General features: G+C 39.6%; 1 protein-coding gene across 1 annotated transcript in view; it reads right to left on the reverse strand.

The window, feature by feature from the left end:
- The window catches only part of FER1L6 (fer-1 like family member 6), a 124746-nt gene that overhangs the window by 91686 nt on the left and 10172 nt on the right, over positions 1-22888 (reverse strand). The window contains exons 8-13 of the mRNA XM_067467013.1: positions 22086-22242; positions 18722-18908; positions 13677-13869; positions 12105-12448; positions 10613-10721; positions 3971-4157 (exon numbers count right to left, since the gene is read on the reverse strand). Of these exons, the coding sequence (XP_067323114.1) occupies positions 3971-4157; positions 10613-10721; positions 12105-12448; positions 13677-13869; positions 18722-18908; positions 22086-22242 (1177 nt within the window). The remainder of the gene's footprint in view (positions 1-3970; positions 4158-10612; positions 10722-12104; positions 12449-13676; positions 13870-18721; positions 18909-22085; positions 22243-22888) is intronic.

A 22888-nucleotide genomic window follows, 5' to 3' on the forward strand; every position in this document is an offset into this window, starting at 1 on the left:
CTGGTCCAAGAGTTTGAAGGGCTAATTCTATCTTCACTTATTTTTTCATAGAATTATAATGTCATAGTCCAAAAGTTTCACTTTACTGATAGAACATGGCACTACAACTCTTAAAAAATAGAAAGAGAAATTGAGAGGGTTTTTTTTTTTTTTGCTTCTGATATGACTTGAAATTAAAAAGAAACCCTCTTGATGATGTATTGTCGAAGGCTTTCATGGCTGGAATCACTGGGTTGTTGTAGGTTTTTTCGGGCTATATGGCCATGTTCTAGAGGCATTCTCTCCTGACGTTTCGCCTGCATCTTGATTAGCATTTGATGGTCGTCAGTTGAAACATTCACACCTAGCTCCAGCAGACAAGAGTCCTTTGTCCCACCCTGGTCCTTCCACAGATATATAAACCCTTTTTCCTAGTTTCAACAGACCTCACTACCTCTAAGGATGCTTTCCATAGATGCAGGTGAAATGTCAGGAGAGAATGCCTCTAGAACATGGCCATATAGCCCGAAAAAAACCTACAACAACCCTCTTGATGATGGTGGGAATAAAATACTGTCAGAATAACAGAAATGGGTTGCTATGAATTCTCTGGGCTGTATAGCCATGTTCCAGACCATGGCCATACAGCTGAGAAAACTCACAGCAATCCAGTGTTTCCAGCCATGAAAGCCTTCGACAACATCAAAAATGTTTGGTTTTTTTTAAAGGCTGATAACTCCAGCAACAATTTCTACAACCTTTCCAACAGAATTCCTGAAGGTGTCCTTTTACATTTAAGAACAATCGTTTGTGACACATCGCTAGGGAAGAAGTGTTGACACAAAATACAGCAAAAGCATAGTTTCTCCACAGGCACCTGCAGATCCTGTGGCTATCCAGATATTTTTAGACTGAGTTTAGCATTGGAACAGACCATTGTCTTGAGGGCACACCACCTCTATATGAAGTCACATAAGAATCCATAGGACTCAATAGTCTTCTTTTGGAATCGGACAAGCTCAGATTTATGAGGCAGATAACACCAGTGGTAGCTCACATCCTCTTCCCTGTTTTTTTAAATCCTAACTTGTCAATTCCTTGCTTTGCATTTTTCTGTGTGCTTCTTGCAGAACAAAATTCTCAAAGAAAAGGAAGTGAGCCAGAGGCCAGCTTGGTTGGAAGCTCTGTGAAATGCGTCATCCATCAGGCACCGGGCTCTATGTGTTCATGCAAAGCTTTCTCCTGCCGGCGTTTGCTGTGGGGGGGCAGTTTTCAAGGCAGTTTGGTCTGCAGTCAAAATGCTTTCCAGCTCTTAAATTGCTTTCCCTTTCAAGGTTTTCCCTTTAGATATGCTCCTATTTCTGCGGCTACTAATTCTGATTTTTTTCCCTTGACTAATTAAAATTCATCAGGTACATCATTGCACTGCTTTATAAAATATACTAGGGAGACAAACTGTAAAAGGAGAAGAGATGGGGAGGTGCTGACTTTTAATAGAAGGGAAACAGCTGCTATATTTGAAGAAGCCTACAAGACAGAATTATGGCACATTTGTGAATTTATGAAGTAATAGCATGCTGAGAGTGACGCTTTATCATGAAACTTCTGGGCATCCTCATCTACCTAGAGAGGGTGCTTATGCTCTTAAGTACTTTGAGGTAGAGATGGGTGAATATTCAAAAATATTTCAGAAATTCACAACTCATTTTTGAGTTTTGTGAAACCCAATGAAAAGAACCAGCCAGAATCTTCATAGTGCAAAATAAATTCTGTATAAAAAAAGATTTTTTTTCCTGTATTTTGTACAGAATTAATTATTCTGTGCAAAATTCACACATGTGTGATTTGCCTAGAAAACAGCCTACAAAAAAAGCCCAGTAAAAATCAGTGAAACAAAGCATACTGAATGCAAAATATGTCCCCAAGTATGGGTTAATCCTTCACTAAAATTCTTGTCAAAGGAAGCAAAGAGTAATTTTAGCAATTGTCTTAAGACTATGAGAAGGTACTTAAAAACTAAGCCTATTTACAATTCAAGGTTTATTCTGTGCAAAATTCACACATTGTTATCACAATCATCACCATTTATATACCATTGTTCTCTCTCTTAAAGAGACCCAAAGCAGTGACTAGTGGTAAAATAATACAGTATACAATTTAAAACCTGAAGACTATAAACATTAAGATAGAATTAAACCCAGAACTAGCCAGCTAGAAAATTAAGATTTGCTGGGGAAGTCCTGCTCTCGGCCCCACTGTTCGCAAGTCCGATTGGCGGGAACAAGAGACAGGTCCTTCTCAGTGGTGGCCCCTTGGCTGTGGAACTCCCTCCCCACTGAGATTAAATCATGTCCTCCCTCCTAGCATTTAGGAAACAACTTAAGACCTGTTTATTCAAGAAGGAATTCAGTAAATGACAGGAATATGGAACCACGGAAGTAGTTAAAGATAACCTTGGGATCGATGCAAGGCCTAACTGTTTTATGTTGTGTTGTGAATGTTGTTTATAGTTTTAAAAAATTAATGGTTTAAATCTATGGTTATATGTGGTTGATTTGACATGTGGTGTTTTTTATGTGTAAAGCATTGCATGTTGCCATTGATTATGTTGTGAACTGCTTTGAGTCCCCCCAGGGGTGAGAAAAACAGTATATAAATGTAATAAATAAATAAATAGAACTGTCTAAAAACCATTAAGACCAATTAAAAATACATGTGATTGTTTTGGATCAAAACTGCTTTTTATACATAGGCAATAATAGTTCTGTGCAGAAATACCACTGTTTGCTCAGAAAATGCAGTTTCTCGTGCAAAACAACCTTATAGGAGTTTTGTACAGAATTTTGAATGTGCAGAATTAATCCAAAATTGCAAATAGTTTTAAAATACCTTCTCATAGTGGTAAGAAAAATGCTAAAACCACTCATTGAAAAGAAACATAGCAAAGAATTACATTTCTGTATTGATTTTTTGCATTTGTTTCACTATGGGGTTTTTTAAATAAATTGCCCTAATTTGCATGTCTGATTGCTGTCACACATTATTTCTGTTGTTTGAAGGGAGAAGAACACATTAATTGCAGTGAATACATATTCTCATCTAGTTTGATCCTCAGAAAGCGGGGAGGAAATCCTATTCTTGTTGTTGCTGAACTCTTCCTAAACTACTATAAATCAGCGAGTGATCTCCCAGTTGGCTATCTCTTGAATAAAGCATGATTCTGCCACATTTCATGATACAAGTTCAGCTGGCTATAAGCATCACACAGCAAAAGAGATAAAATGCACAGCTCATACCATTTTAAATGAAAAGAATGTAAAGATTCAATCACAGAGCCACCTATATAAGGCTGCAGATTTTCCATTTTCCATTGTACCTTTTTATATTAGAACATCTGTCTGGAGAAAACATAAAAATCCTCCATCTGGTTCTCTAAGATAATGGCCAAGCATCAACATTCCCTGTCACTGTCACAAGAGAAAGTCTTCTGATTTCTTTTCAAGAGCCTGTCCTAAAAGCAATTTCCTTTCCATTCCAGTATCGCTTACACATGATTGTGTTATATAGGTCTGAAACAAAATGCCCTATGTTTTCTGGAGATTTAGCATCAGGTTTAGAGAAGACAGGCCTCTACAAATGCGGCAAGCCTCTACCAACCTTTAGGAAATTAGGAGCATGTTATGTTTTATGTTCTCCATCCCCATATTTTCCTTAATGAAAATCACTCTCTCCATTCCAAGAGTTGTAGTATTAGCAGTTACACTAGAATGACCCCCACAGCTTGTATTTTTTCCAGCACTACACAATTCTAGCACTTGGATACTACTTTAATTGCCACGACTTTAATTGTCCTGTTGAAATCCAAGTCCCACAAACTAGCCACACTGGTTTGGTAAATTTTAAGAATTCCTTGACAGTTCAAGAATTCCCATTTTCTGAAACCAAACAGGGAAGATGAACATGCAAAACACTACAAGTTTCAAAGCTCTACCTGTTTCCCTCAGTGATAAGTGGCTTCTCAGGATGTGTGGTAGATACCAGCGGCACAGCAATGTCATGCGAAGCATCTCCAGTTCCCTCATGCAACAATGGAGCACTTTCTTCCTCATCTCCTTCATGTGCTTTCTTTTTTGCTCCAGATCCTGGTGACACTCCATCAATAGCATTGCCATAATTTCCTAGGGATAGAAAACCAAACTTACATATAAGAAATGAATAATTATGCAGTATTTGACTTAGAGATAATGCGTTCGATCCAGTTATGGTCGGATCCATTCCTGTCCCCCCTTCACACGTTTTCCTTTAAAGCAATGGATCTCAATCTGTGGATCCCCAGATGTTTTGGCCTTCAGCTCCCAGAAATCCTAACAGCTGGTAAACCGGCTGGGATTTCTGGGAGTTGTAGGTCAAAACACCTAGGGACCCACAGGTTGAGAACCACTGCTTTAAAGGTTCTTATGAGAAGCTTCTGAGCCAGGAATATTTAAGCTAAAGTTATTTTGTGTATGTGTGTCGTAAGAATTACTCCCCCTCCTCCCCACTTCATCCCCTGGAATAATAATTATAGTGGCAGATTCCAAAACCTCTGTCATGTTCCACAGTTGATGATGGTTGGTATAGTGGCATGTCTAGCAGTTGGTGGTAGTTAACTCATATATATAGTGCCTGAAAGTCTGGTGATAGTTAATATGGTATCATACTTAATAGATTGGTGATGTAGTTCTAAAGGCCTAAGTCAGGGGTCCTCAAACTTTGTAAACAGAGGGCCAGGTCACAGTCCCTCAAACTGTTGGAGGGCCAGATTATAATTTGAAAAAAACATGAATGAATTTCTATGCACACTGCACATATCTTATTTGTAGTGTGAAAGCCACTTAAACATACAATAATTAAAATGAGGAACAATTTTAACAAATATAAATGTATTAGTATTTCAATGGGAAGTGTGGGAATGCTTTTGGCTGATGAGATAGGATTGTTGTTGTTGTTGTTGTGTGCTTTTGAGTCGTTACAGACTTAGGCTGACCCTGAGTGAGAGCCAGGTAAATGACCTTGGAGGGCTGCATCCGGCCCCCGGGCCTTAGTTTGAGGACCCCTGGCCTAAGTGATCTGTGTGTAAGAATGTACAGGCTGCAGCAATTATTTAGGGAGGCCTGCTGAAATGTGATGCAGCTATAATCAGAGACTGCTCTTTGGGAGAAAAAGAGCAGTCTCTGATCACAAGAGACTGATCTTTGGGAGAAAAGTATCTGTTGTACTTCGTCATGGAGGTTAGCTGGTTTTCCTCTTGGAAGTAATGCTACCCTTCTATTCCGCCTTGGTTAGACCACACCTGGAATATTGTGTCCAATTCTGGGCACCACAATTGAAGGGAGATGTTGACAAGCTGGAATGTGTCCAGAGGAGGGCGACTAAAATGATCAAGGGTCTGGAGAACAAGCCCCATGAAGAGTGGCTTAAAGAGCTGGGCATGTTTAACCTGAAGAAGAGAAGGCTGAGAGGAGACATGATAGCCCTGTATAAACATTTGAGAGGAAGTCGCAGGGAGGAGGGAAAAAGCTTGTTTTCTGCTTCCCTGGGGACTAGGATGCAAGGGAACAATGGCTTCAAACTACAAGAAAGGAGATTCCATCTGAACATGAGGAAGAATTTCCTGACTGTGAGAGCTGTTCAGCAGTGGACCTTCTCTGCCCTGGAGTGTGGTGGAGGCTCCTTCTTTGGAAGCTTTTAAACAGAGGTTGGTTGGCCATCTGTCAGCGGTGCTTTGAATGCAATATTCCTGCTTCTTGGCAGGGGGTTGGACTGGATGGCCCATGAGGTCTCTTCCAACTCTATAATTCTATGGCTGTGTGGACTGTGGTATCCTGATCTCTATCCTGAACTTTCTGATGTACCTTGCTGAGTCTTGCACCTTGGTGAGAACCTTGCTTTGAATACTGCTGATCTTGGAATTTCATTGTGGACCTTGATGAAATTTGATTCCCTGGACTCTTGAACTACTGGCCTGGCTTTTGACTTACACATTCTGGATTTCCTTTGAACTCTGGTTTATCTGGTTTGACTCCTGGACTTCTGATGAAGGTTTGTACTCTTGCATCTTGGACACATTACTCGGTGAACTCTTGGCATTTGACTCACTGACTGGCAACCATGGCTACTGATTATTCTTGATCCTGAACTGGCTTTGTAGTTCTCTCAATGTTAATGAGACTTTGCTTTGTAAGTTCTGCTGTGTGCTATTGCTATGTTTTGAAGTCAGACTGACCAAGTTATTGCTTTAAGTTAAACGGTTTTGACACAAGCCGGTGGTTGTTTTGGTTAACCTCTGCCTGTATACCGGTAGAGCCCTGGAACCTGACAACTTCCCAGTGGCTGAACATAAGGTTCAAATCCTGGTCCCCAGCATCACAATCCAGTGCTCAAACCACTATAACACACTGGCTTTCCTCAAGATAACTTCTCAAGCAAAGTGCAATTAAATAAAGTTTTTAAAAACTCTGTTTTAACTAGTTACATTGACCCAAAACATCCCATTACAAGTTTCATTTATTGCAACGTATCAAAAAGCCTGCCCAAATAAAAAGGTAGAAGAAAAATCCACAACTTGGGAAAAGCCATGAAGATGGGTCTCCTCGCGTCCTTATTCTCTAGAGTTCAAACTGCACAGAAATTAGAAATGATAAATCCTTTGTCCTTCTTTAAAGTAAGGAGATGGACAAATTCTTAGTAGGAAAAGGAGCCCTCTCTTTGTTGTGCAAATACACAAATGAAGCCTCTCCCAAGTCTCGAGTTTAAGCAAATATTGGGCATTGCCTTGTTTGTCTAAGAGGCCTTTCCCAATACACCCTGTTCCTCAAAAGAATCCTTCAGGTTCTCAAACATGTGCAAAGATAAGCCAGGCCTGTTACCTTGCATATAAACAGGAAAGGACAAGTGATTAGGGTAAAAAAGGAGATTTCCTATAACGACAGTCAGCCTTCACATTTGCTGGGGCTAGGGACACAGAACTCCCATTAAAGTGAAAGATGTGAATAAAATAATTGCTACTTTTTATCTGACAGAACAATTTTCTAGGTCTTCCAGCATGACGCGACAGTCAACTTCTGCTGGAGGTTGATCTTATTGAAAGACCTAGAAATTACTAGAGAGATGTTTTCTCTAGGAATCTTTAGGTTCTCCCGCATTACTGGAGAATGTTGACCATGAAGTCACACTGGAAGACCCAAATATTGTTAGACAGAACATCGCAGTCAAATCCACGAGTAATCAGATCCTCAAAAGGAATAGTCATAAATGTGGAGGGCTGACTACAAATGACCTGATGGAGGTTCTCCATGTTTGCATTATGGTCCTAAATAGATGATCATGGTCTGAATACTATTGACAACCACCAAATGAAATCCACAGGTTGGCACATCACTTCACCAAGTGACTCAATGAAAATACTCTGGTTGGAATTATCAATAGAATTCAGGGCCACAGTTTCAACTGGGATACGAACCTTAAGTTAACTTGATGGCAATAAATCATAGTTTGCAACATTGTACAGGTTTTTTTTTTTTTGTCGTGTCAGGAGCGACCTGGCGTGAGAGAATTGGCCGTCTGCAAGGACGTTGCCCAGGGGACACCCTGATGATTGTGCAGGTGAAATAAGTTAGCAACTAGTAACATGTAGGGCAGTGGTTCCCAACCTGTGGACCGTGAGACCTAAAATTACGTCAGCGGCTCTAGATTATTAAATATGGTTTTCTGTGGGGGAGCAGATGGTGGCTACTGGATGGCATATGTTCTGTATCAGAAACTAGAGCTGTTATAGTCTATCCAATGCAATTTTCTGAATCAGCGCCCCAAATAACCAAACTGAATCTAAAGTTGATCAAAAGCTGATTCGTAACTCTTTTGGTACTAATGTTGGAGAGTGGTTCCTGGTCAAAGTGGTCCCTGGTCAAAAAAAGGTTGGGAACCACTGATGTAGGGGAACCCTAACATGGATTCACATGTGCCAACACAATAAATGCTCGCATTCAGTGTGCATCTACATTGTAGAATGAACGCAGTTTGATGGCACTTTAACAGTCATGGCTCAATGCTATGGAATGCTGAGAGCTGAAGTTTACAACATATTAAACTTCAGGTTCTCAAACTGGCCCAACTTACCTGTCCGAACAAATAGGCCCTTATGAACCTTCAAGGACTTTAAGATAGGCTGGAGAGGACCTGCTCTCGGTCCCACCATCATCACAAGCATGGCTGGAGGGGACGAGAGACAGGGCCTTCTCAGTGGTGGCCCCTCGGCTATGGAACACCTTTCCTACGAAGATCAGATCAGCTTCTTTGCTTTTAGCATTTTGGAAGTAACTTAAGACATGGCTATCTGAGCAGGCATTTGCGAATACTGAGTAACTGACATAAGAACAGAACAACAACATGATGGGACTGGACATTGTTTTAATGAGTATTTATTGAATTATGTTTTATTACGGTGTTATGATTTTATTGATGTTAACGTTTTTTATTGTAATTGTGTTTTTGGTGGCATTGAATTTTGCCTTGTAAACCGCCTCAAGTCGCCGGAAGGCTGAGAGGGGTGGTATACAAATATAGTATATAAATAAATAAATATTATTATATTTTTGTTTATTTGTACCCCGCTTTTTCTCTAAGCAATAGTGGATTTTTGATTCATTAGAAAGACTGGCTAATCCTTCCTGGTGCACCTGGAAGAAGCAAATCCACTTTTATAGCTCATCTAACATATTTACATTTTAATTACTCTGCCTAGAGAGTAATTTGGCAGAATACACTGGGTGTTGCTATATTTACAAGAAAAAGTATAAAAATGTAGCATTTATGCTGTCTGCAAACAATCTATAGCTGATGTTTCTCCAAAGTTCAGCCCTACATAAAAGGGGTGAAGCCAAGGAGTTTGTTTTTTGGTTTTCGTTTCTTTGTAGCCACATTCATCAAATCAGTATCTTACAGTTGAAATAATCCCCAGAAAAATGTCAATAATTTTGTTATAATTATTTCAGTTTTACTATGAATTTGTAGGAATACTCTACTATATAGAAAGGCTTTCCAAACCCACTTCAGATTTTGCTTGCTGTGAAATTTGGTAGCAATCTAGGACATTTGCAGCAGCTTTGAGAAATTGCTGTGTTATTCATATACTTTCTGCATCTCTCAGCATTCCTACAGTTCAGCAGCACCATTTATTTTCATTTTGAGTTTTGCTGCAGATATAATTTAGTGCCAATTCTAATCTCTGATGCACAACATTAGATTAAACATGCATTAACACTAGTAATACACTTTAAGATTAACATTCTGTTCATTTTGCTGGTATACACATAATTAGTTAGGCAAAATTTATTTATTTACTTTACTTGTAAAGCCATCAGCTTTACAGCCATCAGGTGACTCAAAGGGGCCTAAGTTCTTTGCATATGGCATATCAATGTTTTAATCTATGTACCGGTATTAGGAGCCCACGGTGGCACAGCAGGTTAAACAGCTGAGCTGCTGAACTTGCTGACCAAAAGGTCAGCCGTTCGAAACCAGGGAGTGGGGTGAGCTCCCACCTTTACGCCCAGGTACTGTCAACATAGCAGTTTGAAAACAGGCAAATGTGAGTAGATCAATAGGTACCACCTCGGTGGGAAGGTAATGGCACTCCATGCAGTCATGCCAGCCACATGACCTTGGAGGCGTCTACAGACAATGCCGGCTCTTTGGCTTAGAAATGGAGATGAGCTCCACCCCCCAGAGTCGAACGCATGTCAAGGGGAAACTTTTATCTTAATTACCAGTATTTAAACTTTGTTGTACCCTTGAGGAGAGGTGGGGAAAAAATAAAAATGTATTACTACTATTTTTATTATTACTTCTTTAGTGACCTTAGAATCGCACAGGTCTATATCGGAGAAGTTGATCTGCCAGATAATATGACTCCAAATTGTTCAAAACTTTTATGCCAACAGCATTAGGCACCTTGGGCAGTCGCTTCTGTACAGGCGTAACATGTGCACAAACAAGTGTGCCATTTTGTATACTGGCCATTGCATTCCGTGCCATGGAATTCTGGGAATTGTAGTTTATAGGGCTTTTAGCCTTCTCTGCCAAAGTGTGCTGGTGCCTACCAAATTACAGTTCTAAGGATTCCATAGCATTGAACTATAACATTTAAAATGGAATTAAACTGCATTAATTCCACAACATGCAAGATCTACAAGATTTGCATTGAGGTTAGGCTCTTCTCAAGGTTTACTTATCCATTATAGTCACTGTATTACTCAGAATCCTCCTGTGTCAGCACATGGTGAGCATGAATGTTGTACATGTCTCTCAGCAGTACTGCCTGCAGTTTACATTAATTCTCACAGCTAATTGCATTATTCATCAATGCACCAGATAAATGATCCACTACTATGTATGTTCATCTCACCAGTGTACAACCTGAAGCCCCATCACCATGAAGATCCAACATTCTTCATCATTAATGATATTTAGACACCCATTATATTAAAAAGCTTAATGTCTTTTAATTCCCCAAAAGCATAGTCAAATAAACCAGAGTGATTGCAGTATCACTTTCATTCAACCGTGTGCTTGATGAAGAAATGTATAAACTTACCAAGAGAAACCTCAAAGCTTATTGGTTTATCTCCAATCTTTCTATCAATCATTGTAGCTTCAAAAAATGCCCCAAAAAGAAGAAAGTCCTCATCTTGTTCTTCATGGATCTGAAAAAAGGTAGGAGACAACAAAATTTTGTTTATTGTACCCACTATTTTGTATTAAGTTTTTTCTCAGATTATGCTAAGAAGAGACATCTTGATTTTAGTCCCATGAACAGTAATAATTTCTCATTAATGACCGGTACTCTGGAAGCAACAATAAAATTCTTGACTTTATCAGTTCTTGGCAACATTACACAATAGCAAATAGTGTGATGTGGCCAAATTCCAATAAAAAGCCAGTAATTGTGCCAAGTTTCCAAGTTTATTCTTTCACCTGTAAGGCAAACAAATAAATATATAAAATACACCATTCAAATCCTATCAATCATTAAAATGCTACATATATCAATGGTGAGCTGCACCCTTAAATTACAACATACTGCATGGACTGGTATAATTAAAAACCAGGTAAAAACAAATAAATACAGCATTATTAAAATTTAAGCAGGGGACACCTTGGATATAAACAGCCTCTATTAGTTATGAGCATCCCCAGCACAGTTGAGTGGAATATCCGAAATTAGTCTGCCCTGTGCTGCCAAGGCAAAAAGAGACACTTTGTGAGTAGCCACAGGGTTAGTGTCAGCCAAGAGATAGAAAATCTTTCCTGATACAGTACTGGTTTGAAGGATATAAAGAATAGGCCCCGGGATTTTAGTTCTTGGCTCAGAATACAGAGGGAAGGAAAACAAATAGTGAAGCAAATCCTCAATTTCTGGGGCCCCATATACAAATAAATTAAGAGCCAAGATGTGTGTCCATGTGTCTACCATCAGAAAGCCAGTATAGTATAGTGGTTTGGGCATTGGACTATAAGTCTGGAGACCAATGTTTGATTCCCCACTTGGCCATGGAAGCCCATTGAGTGATCTTGAATGAGTTACACATTTTCAGCTCCGGAAAACCCTGTGATAGATTTATCAAAAGTCAGAAAAGACTTGAAGGCACACAACAATATAAATAACTTTAAATCTACATGCACAATGTAGCCACATGCACAATGGAGGACCTTCGTGCGGCAACACCAGAGGCACTCCAAGTGGCCAGATACTGGTCAAAGGACATTTAACCAACTACCAAACTTGCAAAATCTCTCTGTGTGTGCTTTTTTTTTTTAATCTGTGTGTTTGTTTTGTTCTGTTAGAATTGTAATACAATGGTATGGTTGCTGATGACACGATAAATAAATAAATCTATTTGATTGCCACGACTTTCCCAAGAAATTCTTAACCATTGCCTGGTGTGGAAGTTGTAATATATCTGATAGAAAACTCAACAAATTCCTAACAGAAATATGCATTTCAGTGTTCCTTGTGAGAAAGGCTAGGCATGTCCTTCAGCCTAAGAGCTTATTTTATGACTTAGTTCAGTATTTCAACAAATTACCTCTGGTAGGACATCAAAAGGTTCCACTTCTACATCTGTTGAGTTTGTTTTATCTGAAGGAGGAGAAGACTTTCCATCTTCTGCCCCTTTGTCTTTCTCTTTTCCTGATCCTTTAGAGCCTTTGTCCTTGGAAGGCAGCTTTATGTCCTTGATGATCTTTGAAAACTTTGACTCATGGGCCCCTCCAGAAAGGATCTCCACTGCGAGTTCAATCAGAAGGCGTCCCCTGAAGGAAACACCTTCCCCATAGCCTTCGTTGAGCTCCTGGTGGTCATCCATTAAGCTGTGGTTCCTAGGTGAGCCATAGAGATTGATCCAAGCAGGCCCAAAGGTGGGCAAAAAACCTGGAAAAGATATACATGAAGGAATAACAGGAAAATATATCCAATTTCAAGCAGGCATGTCTAGTTGTGCAATAGACAAAGCACTGTTCATTTATCCATTTATTCATTAATATTGTATTCATATTAAATTAAGCCTTCATATCAGAAGGACACTGCTCACCAAGTATAGTATGTTTATTACAGGGAGCCAATGGGCAATTATTACTTCAATAACATGCTGACTTTCCTATCACATCCTTTCCTATCATAGAACATACCACTGCCCGTGCTGGCATGCACATTGTATTCAAAAATGTAAGTTTTCCACATTCTGTTTACTTCTGACTACTCGTTGTGGTCCAACTTAGGAGATAGTTGATTGCTGTGAATTTTTCGGGCTGCATGGATATGTTCCAGAAGCAATCTCTCCTCACATTTCTTCTGCATCTGTGGCAAGCATCCTCAGAGGTTTGTTCAGATCTCTAAAAAAAACTCACAGCAACCCAGTGATTCTGGCCATGAAAGCCTTCAACTCTTAAGAGATAGTGTTTGATTTTTATAAGCAGTTCCAGCAAGGAGAGCCCTGTGTTCAAAGCTGTGCTTTTTTCCTTCCTATATTATATCTGGTTATCTAAAATGTATGCATATGCTCAGAGGAGGAATAATCTTTGCACTCAATTGACTTAGTGCCGAATGCTCTCCATAGGACTGAATTTGAGTGCATAGTCCCAGTGCTGAGAACACAACTTAGAAAAAAGAACAAAGAAGCTCCTTTTTACAAAACCTTTTAATATCTACCCAGCCCCTACTTTCCTTCCCATCTTCCATCATGCTATGAGGTTAGTAGCATGGGCATTGGGAGGATGATGAAGGACAGGATAAATGCACATTTTCAGTATTAGGCTGCAGCATTATGTCATTTTTGTGATGTATCTCTATTCTTTCCACATTATTTCTGCCTTTGATACCAACATCTCTTTAAGGAGTACTACTCAAGTACAGCTAACTAAATCTCCTGTCCCAGTTTTAATTCTTTCTGATAACCTCTCCACTAACTATTCCCAGCATCATTCTCAAATAAGAATTACATCTAAGACAGAGAAGCACATGACATTCCTAAGCAACCAGGCCTTCTCTTCATTAGAGCAAATTCAGCTGAAATGTTGATGGCAAGAATCAAGACATGTAGCACAGACATGTTTAATGGCTCAGATTGTGTTTTGTTTGCAGCGAGGACTGTCAAAGTTACCTTTATCACCATCCTGTTCATTTGAGATCTTCTTAATGTCTATGAAGTGAGTGGCTAAAGCCACATCATTCATGCTGCCTTCATCCCACACCTGGATTTTAACCCTTCGGCAAAGCGGAGGAAACATCTCCTTAAAGATAATTTGTTCATGCCACACAGGATCAGCACAATTCTTCTGCACTGTGGTCCGTCCCTAAAATGAGAGGGCAATGGTTTTTAGAGAATTTGATCCCAATCTCTAATCCTACTCCAACATACAGTGGTAATGGTATACAGACAGAACAACAATTTTGCGACTTAATCCACCTCCTTTTACTTTATATTCACTGCAACCTTGTGAGGTACATGAGAAAGAGATTACCTCCGGGGAGACATTAGCTATGCAATGTAAATCCATGTTGGAGACTGTGATTGTGTTTCAAGATCAAGGTGCTTTGGATGTGGGAATTATGTCAATGAGGTTCAAGATGGCAATGGTTTGGTCAATGATATTGATGCAGAGAATGACATAGAGACACTGGTTCAAAGTGTAGTTTCCCATGAGAATGTTCCTACAGGGTATAGGAATGATGGTTAACTCCCTGAATTGCTCCCAGAGAGTTCTCAGGATTTGGGGCTTGAAAACAACTTGGAAGAAACTTGCAGAAACTAATGAGCATATAGACAGACGAGTGAAAATTAGCCAAAACAGACAGCTCGGCCAGGCTTTGACAGATAAAGATAAGAGGCATTCGGGGAAAACAAAAGCAATTTCTGAGTGCTTGGAATGGCTTAACGAGGGGATATAAAGTTCCAAGCATGGGAAATATAGTCAGATGAAGCATCGTTTTAGAATCCTGCTAAGTTTTGGTTCTTGCCTCATGGAAGTTTTGCCTGGAAGATTCATGTTTAAGGATTTCTTGTTCCATGGTTTGACTCTTGGTCTCTGGTGATTGTATACTACTTTGGATTTTGTTAGAGAAGAGTGGACTTTGTTTTTGGACTTTGTTGAACCTTACCTTGGACTAATTTGTTCCTGCTTGTCTTCTTCCCTAATTGAATCTACCTATTCCTTTAAAGTTTGTTTTTACTTTTCTGCTTTTACTTATCTTCAATAAAAGGACTGGGTTTTTTTCCCCTACTCAACGTGTGGTGTTTTAAAATCAGAGGGCTATTCCTGTCCTGGAGTGCAACAATCCAGTGTTGCTGTGTGCATGAAGAAATCCACAAGACACCATACTGGAAGAGTTAAAAGAGAAAGCATATGTAGGGCAGGCAGGCAAAATTATATTGGCCTAGAATAGGCATGGGCAAACTTTGGCCCTCCAGGTGTTTTGGACTCCAACTCCCACAATTATGGGAGTTGAAGTCCAAAACACCTGGAGGGCTGAACTTTGCCCATGCCTGTCCTAAAATAACATAGCTGGAAGATTTTGTTTTTTGTTACAATTGCCAGAATTTTCAGCATGGTAGCTGGGAAATTTTGGGTCCTCTCTGAAGTCCCTTCCTCAAATGTTGGACTGCAAATTTGTCTGAAGATATATTGTGGATTACTGATATTGGAATTGTCCATGCATAATATTTCCAATTTCTTTGAATGTGTGTGAAGGCTAGGCAGTAAAGAAAGCTGGTAAGAAGGAAATAAACTCATTGGAAATAGGATGCTGAAGGCAAGTTTTGTGGATACCATGGACTGTTAAAGACAAGTGATGGGTCTTAAAGCAAATCAAGCCCAAACTTTCATTAGAAGCAAATATTACTAAATTGTCATGCTTTGGACATATCATGAGAAGATATGAGAATTTACTAGAAAATACAATACTTGGTAAGGTGGAAGACTACATTACAGGTAGGCCAAACAGTCACTGAACATTTTTTTAATTATTTATTATATTTATATACCGCCATTCTCAGCCCGAGGGCGACTCAGGGCGGTTTAAAAAATGGCACAATTCAATGCCCATAATGGCATGCCCACAATGACACAAAAATAGTTAAAACATTTAACATAAACAAAATTCAGTAAACAAAAAACCCAATAAAAACATCTTCCTAATGGACAAATCTTGACAAGAAAATGCTGCAATAGCATCACTTTAGAGCAGTGGTTCTCAAACTGTGGGTCCCCAGATGTTTTGGCCTTCAACTCCCAGAAATCCAAACAGCTGGTAAACTGGCTGGGATTTCTGGGAGTTGTAGGCCAAAACACCTGGGGATCTACAGGTTGAGAACCACTGGCTTAGAGTCACCCAAGATGGAAACAACTTCAAGACACACAGCAGCAAACAATAAGACTCAATCAAGACCCAACTGAGGAAGCCATATAACTGAGTTTGCAGGACATGAGCAGAGAGACTCAGAGGTTCCTCATTCAAAGTTGTCTTTGAATTAACAGTAACAATAACAACAACACAGCATAACCAATGGGGAGGATTCATGAGAAATCTTCTTCTGCAACCTTTTTTGGGTCAACATTGCCTCAGTGCTGCAGTACCATTAATGCCTTAGCAGAAACAGCACTTCTACTAAGAATGGTAATCCACCTTGGCAAAACCTTCTATTAGTGTCATAACACTATTAATCATCATAATTTATGGAAGGAGGAGTAGCCTTCCATATATATTACATATATTTGTTCTACTTAAGTTACTTTGTTCTCCTTTGGAAGAGAAGGGTGAAGAGGAAGGAAGGAAGGAACAAACCAGTAGAGTGTGTATACACAATGGTTTAACATTTTCCTTTTATAGACTATGACTCTCAAAATATCCTAGCCATTAAGGCTACTGTTGTCCCAAAAATATTACTTTTTTATGCTCAGAGCAGAATTGAAGCAATAGTCCTGCTCACATGGGGATTTGAGTAGAAGTCCCTAACAAAGTGGCGAACACCTTATAGTACTTAACCTCAATTATGAAATCACCTGCGTTAACTGTATATTGAACTCATTATGGTGAAAACTCTGGATAGATTGTCTTGTCTTCCAAAACATTTTGTATGGCAAGCATGTCCTCTGAATGAAAATCTATTTAAAATTCAATTATCTAGGTTAGTATAATTAGTGATACTCCTAATGGCTGTGCTTTTTTGTTAGCCATTCTTATTAAAGAGTAAAACAGCTTCATTAACATTAAAATTGTCCTTGATTTTTCCTACGTGTCTCTCTTATCATCATTTTAGCTAATGACCACATTAGCTAAAATAGAGTATGTTGTATTTTGATAAAGAAAAAGAACAGCCAAATATGTGCTTTGATTCCACCACAACTCTCACATTTTATTTAATATTGCCCACAAACTGAGGAGAATATTGATGAAGTATCAGATTTACACAGAGGCAAGCTACAGTTGAGGGTCTCAGATCATGGTTGTTAATTGCCATCAAGTTGGCTTTGAGTTATGGTGACCCCCAAAATGAGAGACTTCCTAGGCATCTGCCATCAATATGTATAGCCAGGTTCTGCAAACTCAGGGCTGTGTGTTCCTTGATTCAGTCTATCCAGTCTTTCTCTTTTCCTACCACTTTCCAGATTACCAAATATTATCTTTTCTAATGCAAAGTTGTCCCATGTTTTGTCCAAAATATGACAGTCTTAGTTTAGCCATATTAGCTTTTGCAGTGGTTCCAAACCCTTTTTTTTTTACCAGGGACCACTTGACCAGGGACCACACTCCAACATTAGTATCAAAAGGGTTACGAATCACTTTGGTCAACTTTAGATTTGGTTTGGTTATTTGGGGTGCTTATTCAGAAAATTGCTTTGGAGAGACCACATCAACTCTAATTTCTGATACAGAACATATGCCATCCATTAGTCACCATCTGTTCGCCCACAGAAAACCTTATTTAATAATCTAGAGCTGATATGGTAGTAGTAATCTTTCATGGGCAGTCAGCCTCTCTTTTCCCAACATCCCAGTTGCCTTGGCACTATAAGAGGGTTTTGTGAAACCACTTGCTCTCATTGCCATGTGGGTTTGAGGCAATGGTGCAGTCATGGTGAGTCCGCGGACCATATTTTCGATCTTGTGGACCACTGGTAGTCCATGGACCACAGGTTGGGAACCACTGTTTTAGAGAGAGTTCAGGTTTGGCTTCCTGTGAGTTTTCTGGGCTGTATGGCCATGTTCCAGGAGAATTCTCTCCTGATGTTTTGCCCACATCTATGGCAGGCATCCTCAGAGATTGTGAGTTCAGGTTTGATTTGCTGTGGTCCTTTTGGTAGTCCACGATATTTGTAGATCTCTCCTGCATTACATTTCAAATGAGTTTATTGTCTTCTTCTCAGCTTTTTTCATTTTCCAGCTTTGACAATGCTATGCAGAAATCACATCTACAACCAGCCCTCTACATTTGCTCATTTCATTTTTGTGAATTTGATTGAACACAGATTTCAGTGATATGTTCGCTCTGGCAACCTCTATGTTCTCCAGGGTGATTCTACGGTCCACTTCGACCATACAGTTGTACTGGAGGACCTAGAGATTGTTAGAAAAGCATGCTCTCATGCTAAAAATGATCGTTTTTTTAATTATACTTTCCCTATTTTTGCAGGAGTGTTGTGCCCCTAGCCCTAGTGAATGTAGAGGGCTGGCTGTACTATGTAATAGATGGTCCCAACTTTGGTATCCAATTACATATCTATATATTAGATACTAAATAAAACAGCATAAAATCCCCAAACAATCTAAAGTGCAACTTTGTACAATATATAGTCTTTGATACAGCCATGAGACATCTTAAATGTGACATAGGTTAAGGCCTTAGAACTTCTCTATCAAGCCCTGCGGACATGTAGCAACAGAGAAGAAGAAAACACAGAAACTAAGTTATAATGAGGAGTGGAAAAACAACATGGATCACAACCTCCAGAAGGGTCGGAGTTTTAAGAAGATAAGAATTATTTTCTATTTTAAGATATAAGCCAAATATTCCAGAAAAACTCACTGGAATACAGCTAGTTAGATTCTTACCCTGTTCTATCAGAAAAGTGTGGACTGAAGTTTACAGTTCACTAAATAAATACATTAATTAATTTTTTTGAGAACTGAATAATATTGAAAACTTACCATTAGACCAGCAAACATGACCACTACATATGGATCCACAAGGTCCTTACTGTCCCCCATGAATGCTTTGGTGACGTTAGCCATGATACTAGAGTTCATTTTGGGAAGCCCCTCGGCTTTGTAGATTCTCACGTAAAATCTGGCCCAAGGCCTTTCTGATGGAAACCCTTTGGGTATCAAGAGGTTCCTAGAGAATAAAGGAAAACCATTCTCTGATATGATTTCAAACAACCGTTTGAGCAGACTATAGGCCAAGGTAGAAAAGACATCAATCACACTGTTAGTCATCATGGAAGTCGTTTTTTTTTTAATGATCAGAACTCTCTTCTCTGTTCATATCATTACCACAGAGTGATTGAAATCAATGCAATCTCCTCTATGATCTCAATAAGTATCAGACTAAAACGCCATACATACAAATGCTCACTGCATGAACAGCACTCCATTTAGTTTGTTCATATGTAGTCAGATACAGGAAATCTGAAGAAGTATATTCACATTTCTGTACTGAACTATAACCCTCATGGTTTTCTAGAGAAATAAAATGGCTGTTTCCATAGCAACATTTTTTTCCTATAGAAAGGTTAATGCAGCAGGCTGGATTTACCCCTTTATTACAGGTTGAGTATCCCTTATCCAAACTGTTTGGAACCAGAAGTGTTTTGGATTTCAGATTTTGGAATATACGTATATAATGAGAACTCCTTGTGCCGGCAGGACTGCTGACCAACAGGTCTGCAGTTTGAATCTGGGGAGAGTGGGTTGAGCTCCCTGTGTCAGCTCCAGCTCCCCATGTGGGAACATGAGAGAAGTCTCCCACAAGGATGATAAAACATCAAACATCTGGGCATCCTCTGGGCAATGCCAATTCTCTCACACCAGAAGCAACTTGCAGTTTCTGAACTCCCTGTGTCAGCTCCAGTTCCCCATGTGGGGACATGAAAGAAGTCTCCCACAAGGATGATAAAACATCAAACATCTCGACATCCTCTGGGCAATGCCAATTCTCTCATACCAGAAGCAACTTGCAGTTTCTGAGCTCCCTGTGTCAGCTCCAGTTCCCCATGTGGGGACATGAAAGAAGTCTCCCACAAGGATGATAAAATATCAAACATCTGGGCATCCTCTGGGCAATGCCAATTCTCTCACACCAGAAGCAACTTGCAGTTTCTGAACTCCCTCTATCAGCTCCAGCTCCCCATGTGGGGACATGAGAGAAGTCTCCCACAAGGATGATAAAACATCAAACATCTGGGCATCCTCTGGGCAATGCCAATTCTCTCACACCAGAAGCAACTTGCAGTTTCTGAACTCCCTGTGTCAGCTCCAGCTCCCCATGTGGGGACATGAGAGAAGTCTCCCACAAGGATGATAAAACATCAAACATCTGGACATCCTCTGGACAATGCCAATTCTCTCACACCAGAAGCAACTTGCAGTTTCTGAACTCCCTCTATCAGCTCCAGCTCCCCATGTGGGGACATGAGAGAAGTCTCCCACAAGGATGATAAAACATCAAATATCTGGGCACCCCCTGGGCAATGCCAATTCTCCCACACCAGAAGCAACTTGCAGTTTCTCAAGTTGCTCTTGACATGAAAAAAGAGAGAGATCTCTTGGAGACAGGACTCAAATCTAAATATGAAATTCCTTTATGTTTCATCTTCTAATCTGCAAAAATAATGGAAGGGCGCTTCTTCCTGCAGAGTATTTAGGCAACCTAATTATACCAAGACATAGGAATGCATTCTCTTTGGCTAAATTCAAAGTACTCCCTTCTGCTGTACTGGAGGGAAGATATAACAAAGTACCATACAATGAATGCCTATGTCCCTGTGAGGCGGAGGCAGTGGAAACTGTGGAGCACATTTTGTTGTACTGCTCTTTTTACCGAGACCTTCATAAACATTTTATAAACCCAATTTTAGAAAGTTTACCAGGGAGATCTGTAAAGTTTTGTGTTGATTATCTTTTGGCTGACCAAAACACCAAAATTACTGCTAAAGTTGCTAGCTTCTGTGCAGCAGCAATAGCTTGTCGGCGCAATATGCTGTCACAGTCTTAGAAAGTTTTAATATTTACTTCAGTTTTTACTATTGCCATTTTAGCATCTAAATGTTTGATACAATTTTAACTATTTTATTCAATGTCAATTTTGCTTTTGACATTGTTTCTTAATAACCAAATGTATATGTGCCTATCCTGACGTTTGTACATTTTTTGATGCTGGTCATTGACTGTAATAAATTATTGATTATGTTTCATCTCATACCCTAAGTGCGATCTTATGCACAATATTTTAAATAATTCTGTGCAGGAAACCAAATTCATGCACACCGAAGCATCAGAAAGCAAGCATGTCATGATCTCAGCCATCCATGTGGACAATTTAGGAATTTGGAATATTTTGGATTTTGAATATTCAAGACAGAGGATGCCCAGCATGTATAGGGTAAGATAATGGACTTTGCTGTGCACAAACCATAATCCTGCAGCATACCCACAATGCAAAACAGTGGTTACTTACTATTATGAGAACAGGCATCATCACACAGCCACTGGCATTGTGCAACACTTGGGCAGTGTGCAGAGGCAGCCCTAGGTAATTTTCAACGGTACGCAAACAGTATTTTGCCCCCCCCCCCCCCACAAACAAATCACTGATACATATTTTCTGTTCATCGTAGGAGTTCTGTGTGACATATTTGATTCAATTCCATCATTGGTGGAGTTCAGAATGCTCTTTGATTGTAGGTGAACTATACATCCCAGTAACTATAACTTGCATATGTCAAGGTCTCTTTTCCTCCAAGAGCGACTCAAGAGCGCCCCTGGGCAAAATCAACTATACTGAAAATGCTTACTTTGCGTAATGGGTTGAGCCGCCCTTGGCAGTGTGAAGCCACCAAACTTTTGGGTGTGCAGTACACCTCTGCCTTCTCACTGTGTTGTTTCTCCCTCTTTGTTTAATTAACTTTACAGTAGTTTTCTGAAAGTGCTAGCTAATTAAAAATGTCTTTACAGCTAGGAGAAATGAGAGGATGGCTTAGAGTTAGGGTCAGAAATGCCTAGGCTTTCCGTAAAAGATAAGTTCTGAGACCATACAGGATTTGGGTCTATTGAGGCACTTTGTCCATAAATGGTGGTTTCATCATGGGTGATAGGGGACCGATAAAATTTATTGCATGGCATCATGTGATAGGAACTGTTACCAAAAGTGATGGTCCCTCTACTGTCTCAGTTTCCATCTCCATGCAATACAGTCCCTCACCAAATATGAGTTATTCTGTGGCCATTCACTTTGCCATCTATGCATAGAATGGAACTACCAGCCCTACAGAAAGTAATTGAGTCGCAAACATACGTCTCTATCTTTTCTTCTGCATCACTTGCTTTCTGGCCAGCTTGTATTATGTCTCCTTTCCCCGCAACACTGATATCACACTTCAGGTATCCCTTGGCTCCTGTCCTGATGTCAGCAGGGTCTGTGAGAAGGGCCCACTTGTCACAAAACTGATGACCTGGAAAAACATACAAGTGTAAGCGGCTCACAGAGGGGTTCTTGAAAGCCCTATACAATGTAGGATAGGTGTATTTGTAGTCAGCAAGTTATTGGCTATAACTATTCAACCTGCCACATGAACAAAATTGCAAAACTTTTGAGAAATAAATTAAGATGGTGCAATCAGGAAATCTGTCAGTTGTTGGAAGAAGCAGATCCCATTCAACTTTGCAAATTAAAATGTCACGGTTTTGTAAATGGCAACATTTACATTTTGAACACTTTAGGGATGTTTCAGAGCTCACTCCAGCCTGGATATTTATGGTATTCATACAGATGTTGTTTTTGTGACAGCACTTTCTTCACCTTTATAATGTCTATTTGCCCATCAACCTCTGTAAGATCTAAAACTAATTTATTTACTTTCTAGAAAACCTGACAACATACGCTTCCACTACCATTTTCAGCAGGTAATGATGGAGAGCAGTAATGGAGAAGTGCACAATAACAGCATCATTTTGGATAAATTATACTACTCATTATGGGAGAGAACAAGATAGGGCAGGCAGACAAATGCCATTTTCAGCAGCAGGTACATGTATGTGCACTTCTGCCATTACTATATGTAGCAGTAGTTGGCTTTTCTAAGAGGATGAATTTTGAGA

This window comes from Anolis sagrei, chromosome 4 (genome assembly GCF_037176765.1).
Source record: "Anolis sagrei isolate rAnoSag1 chromosome 4, rAnoSag1.mat, whole genome shotgun sequence".
Classification (NCBI taxonomy): domain Eukaryota; kingdom Metazoa; phylum Chordata; class Lepidosauria; order Squamata; family Dactyloidae; genus Anolis; species Anolis sagrei.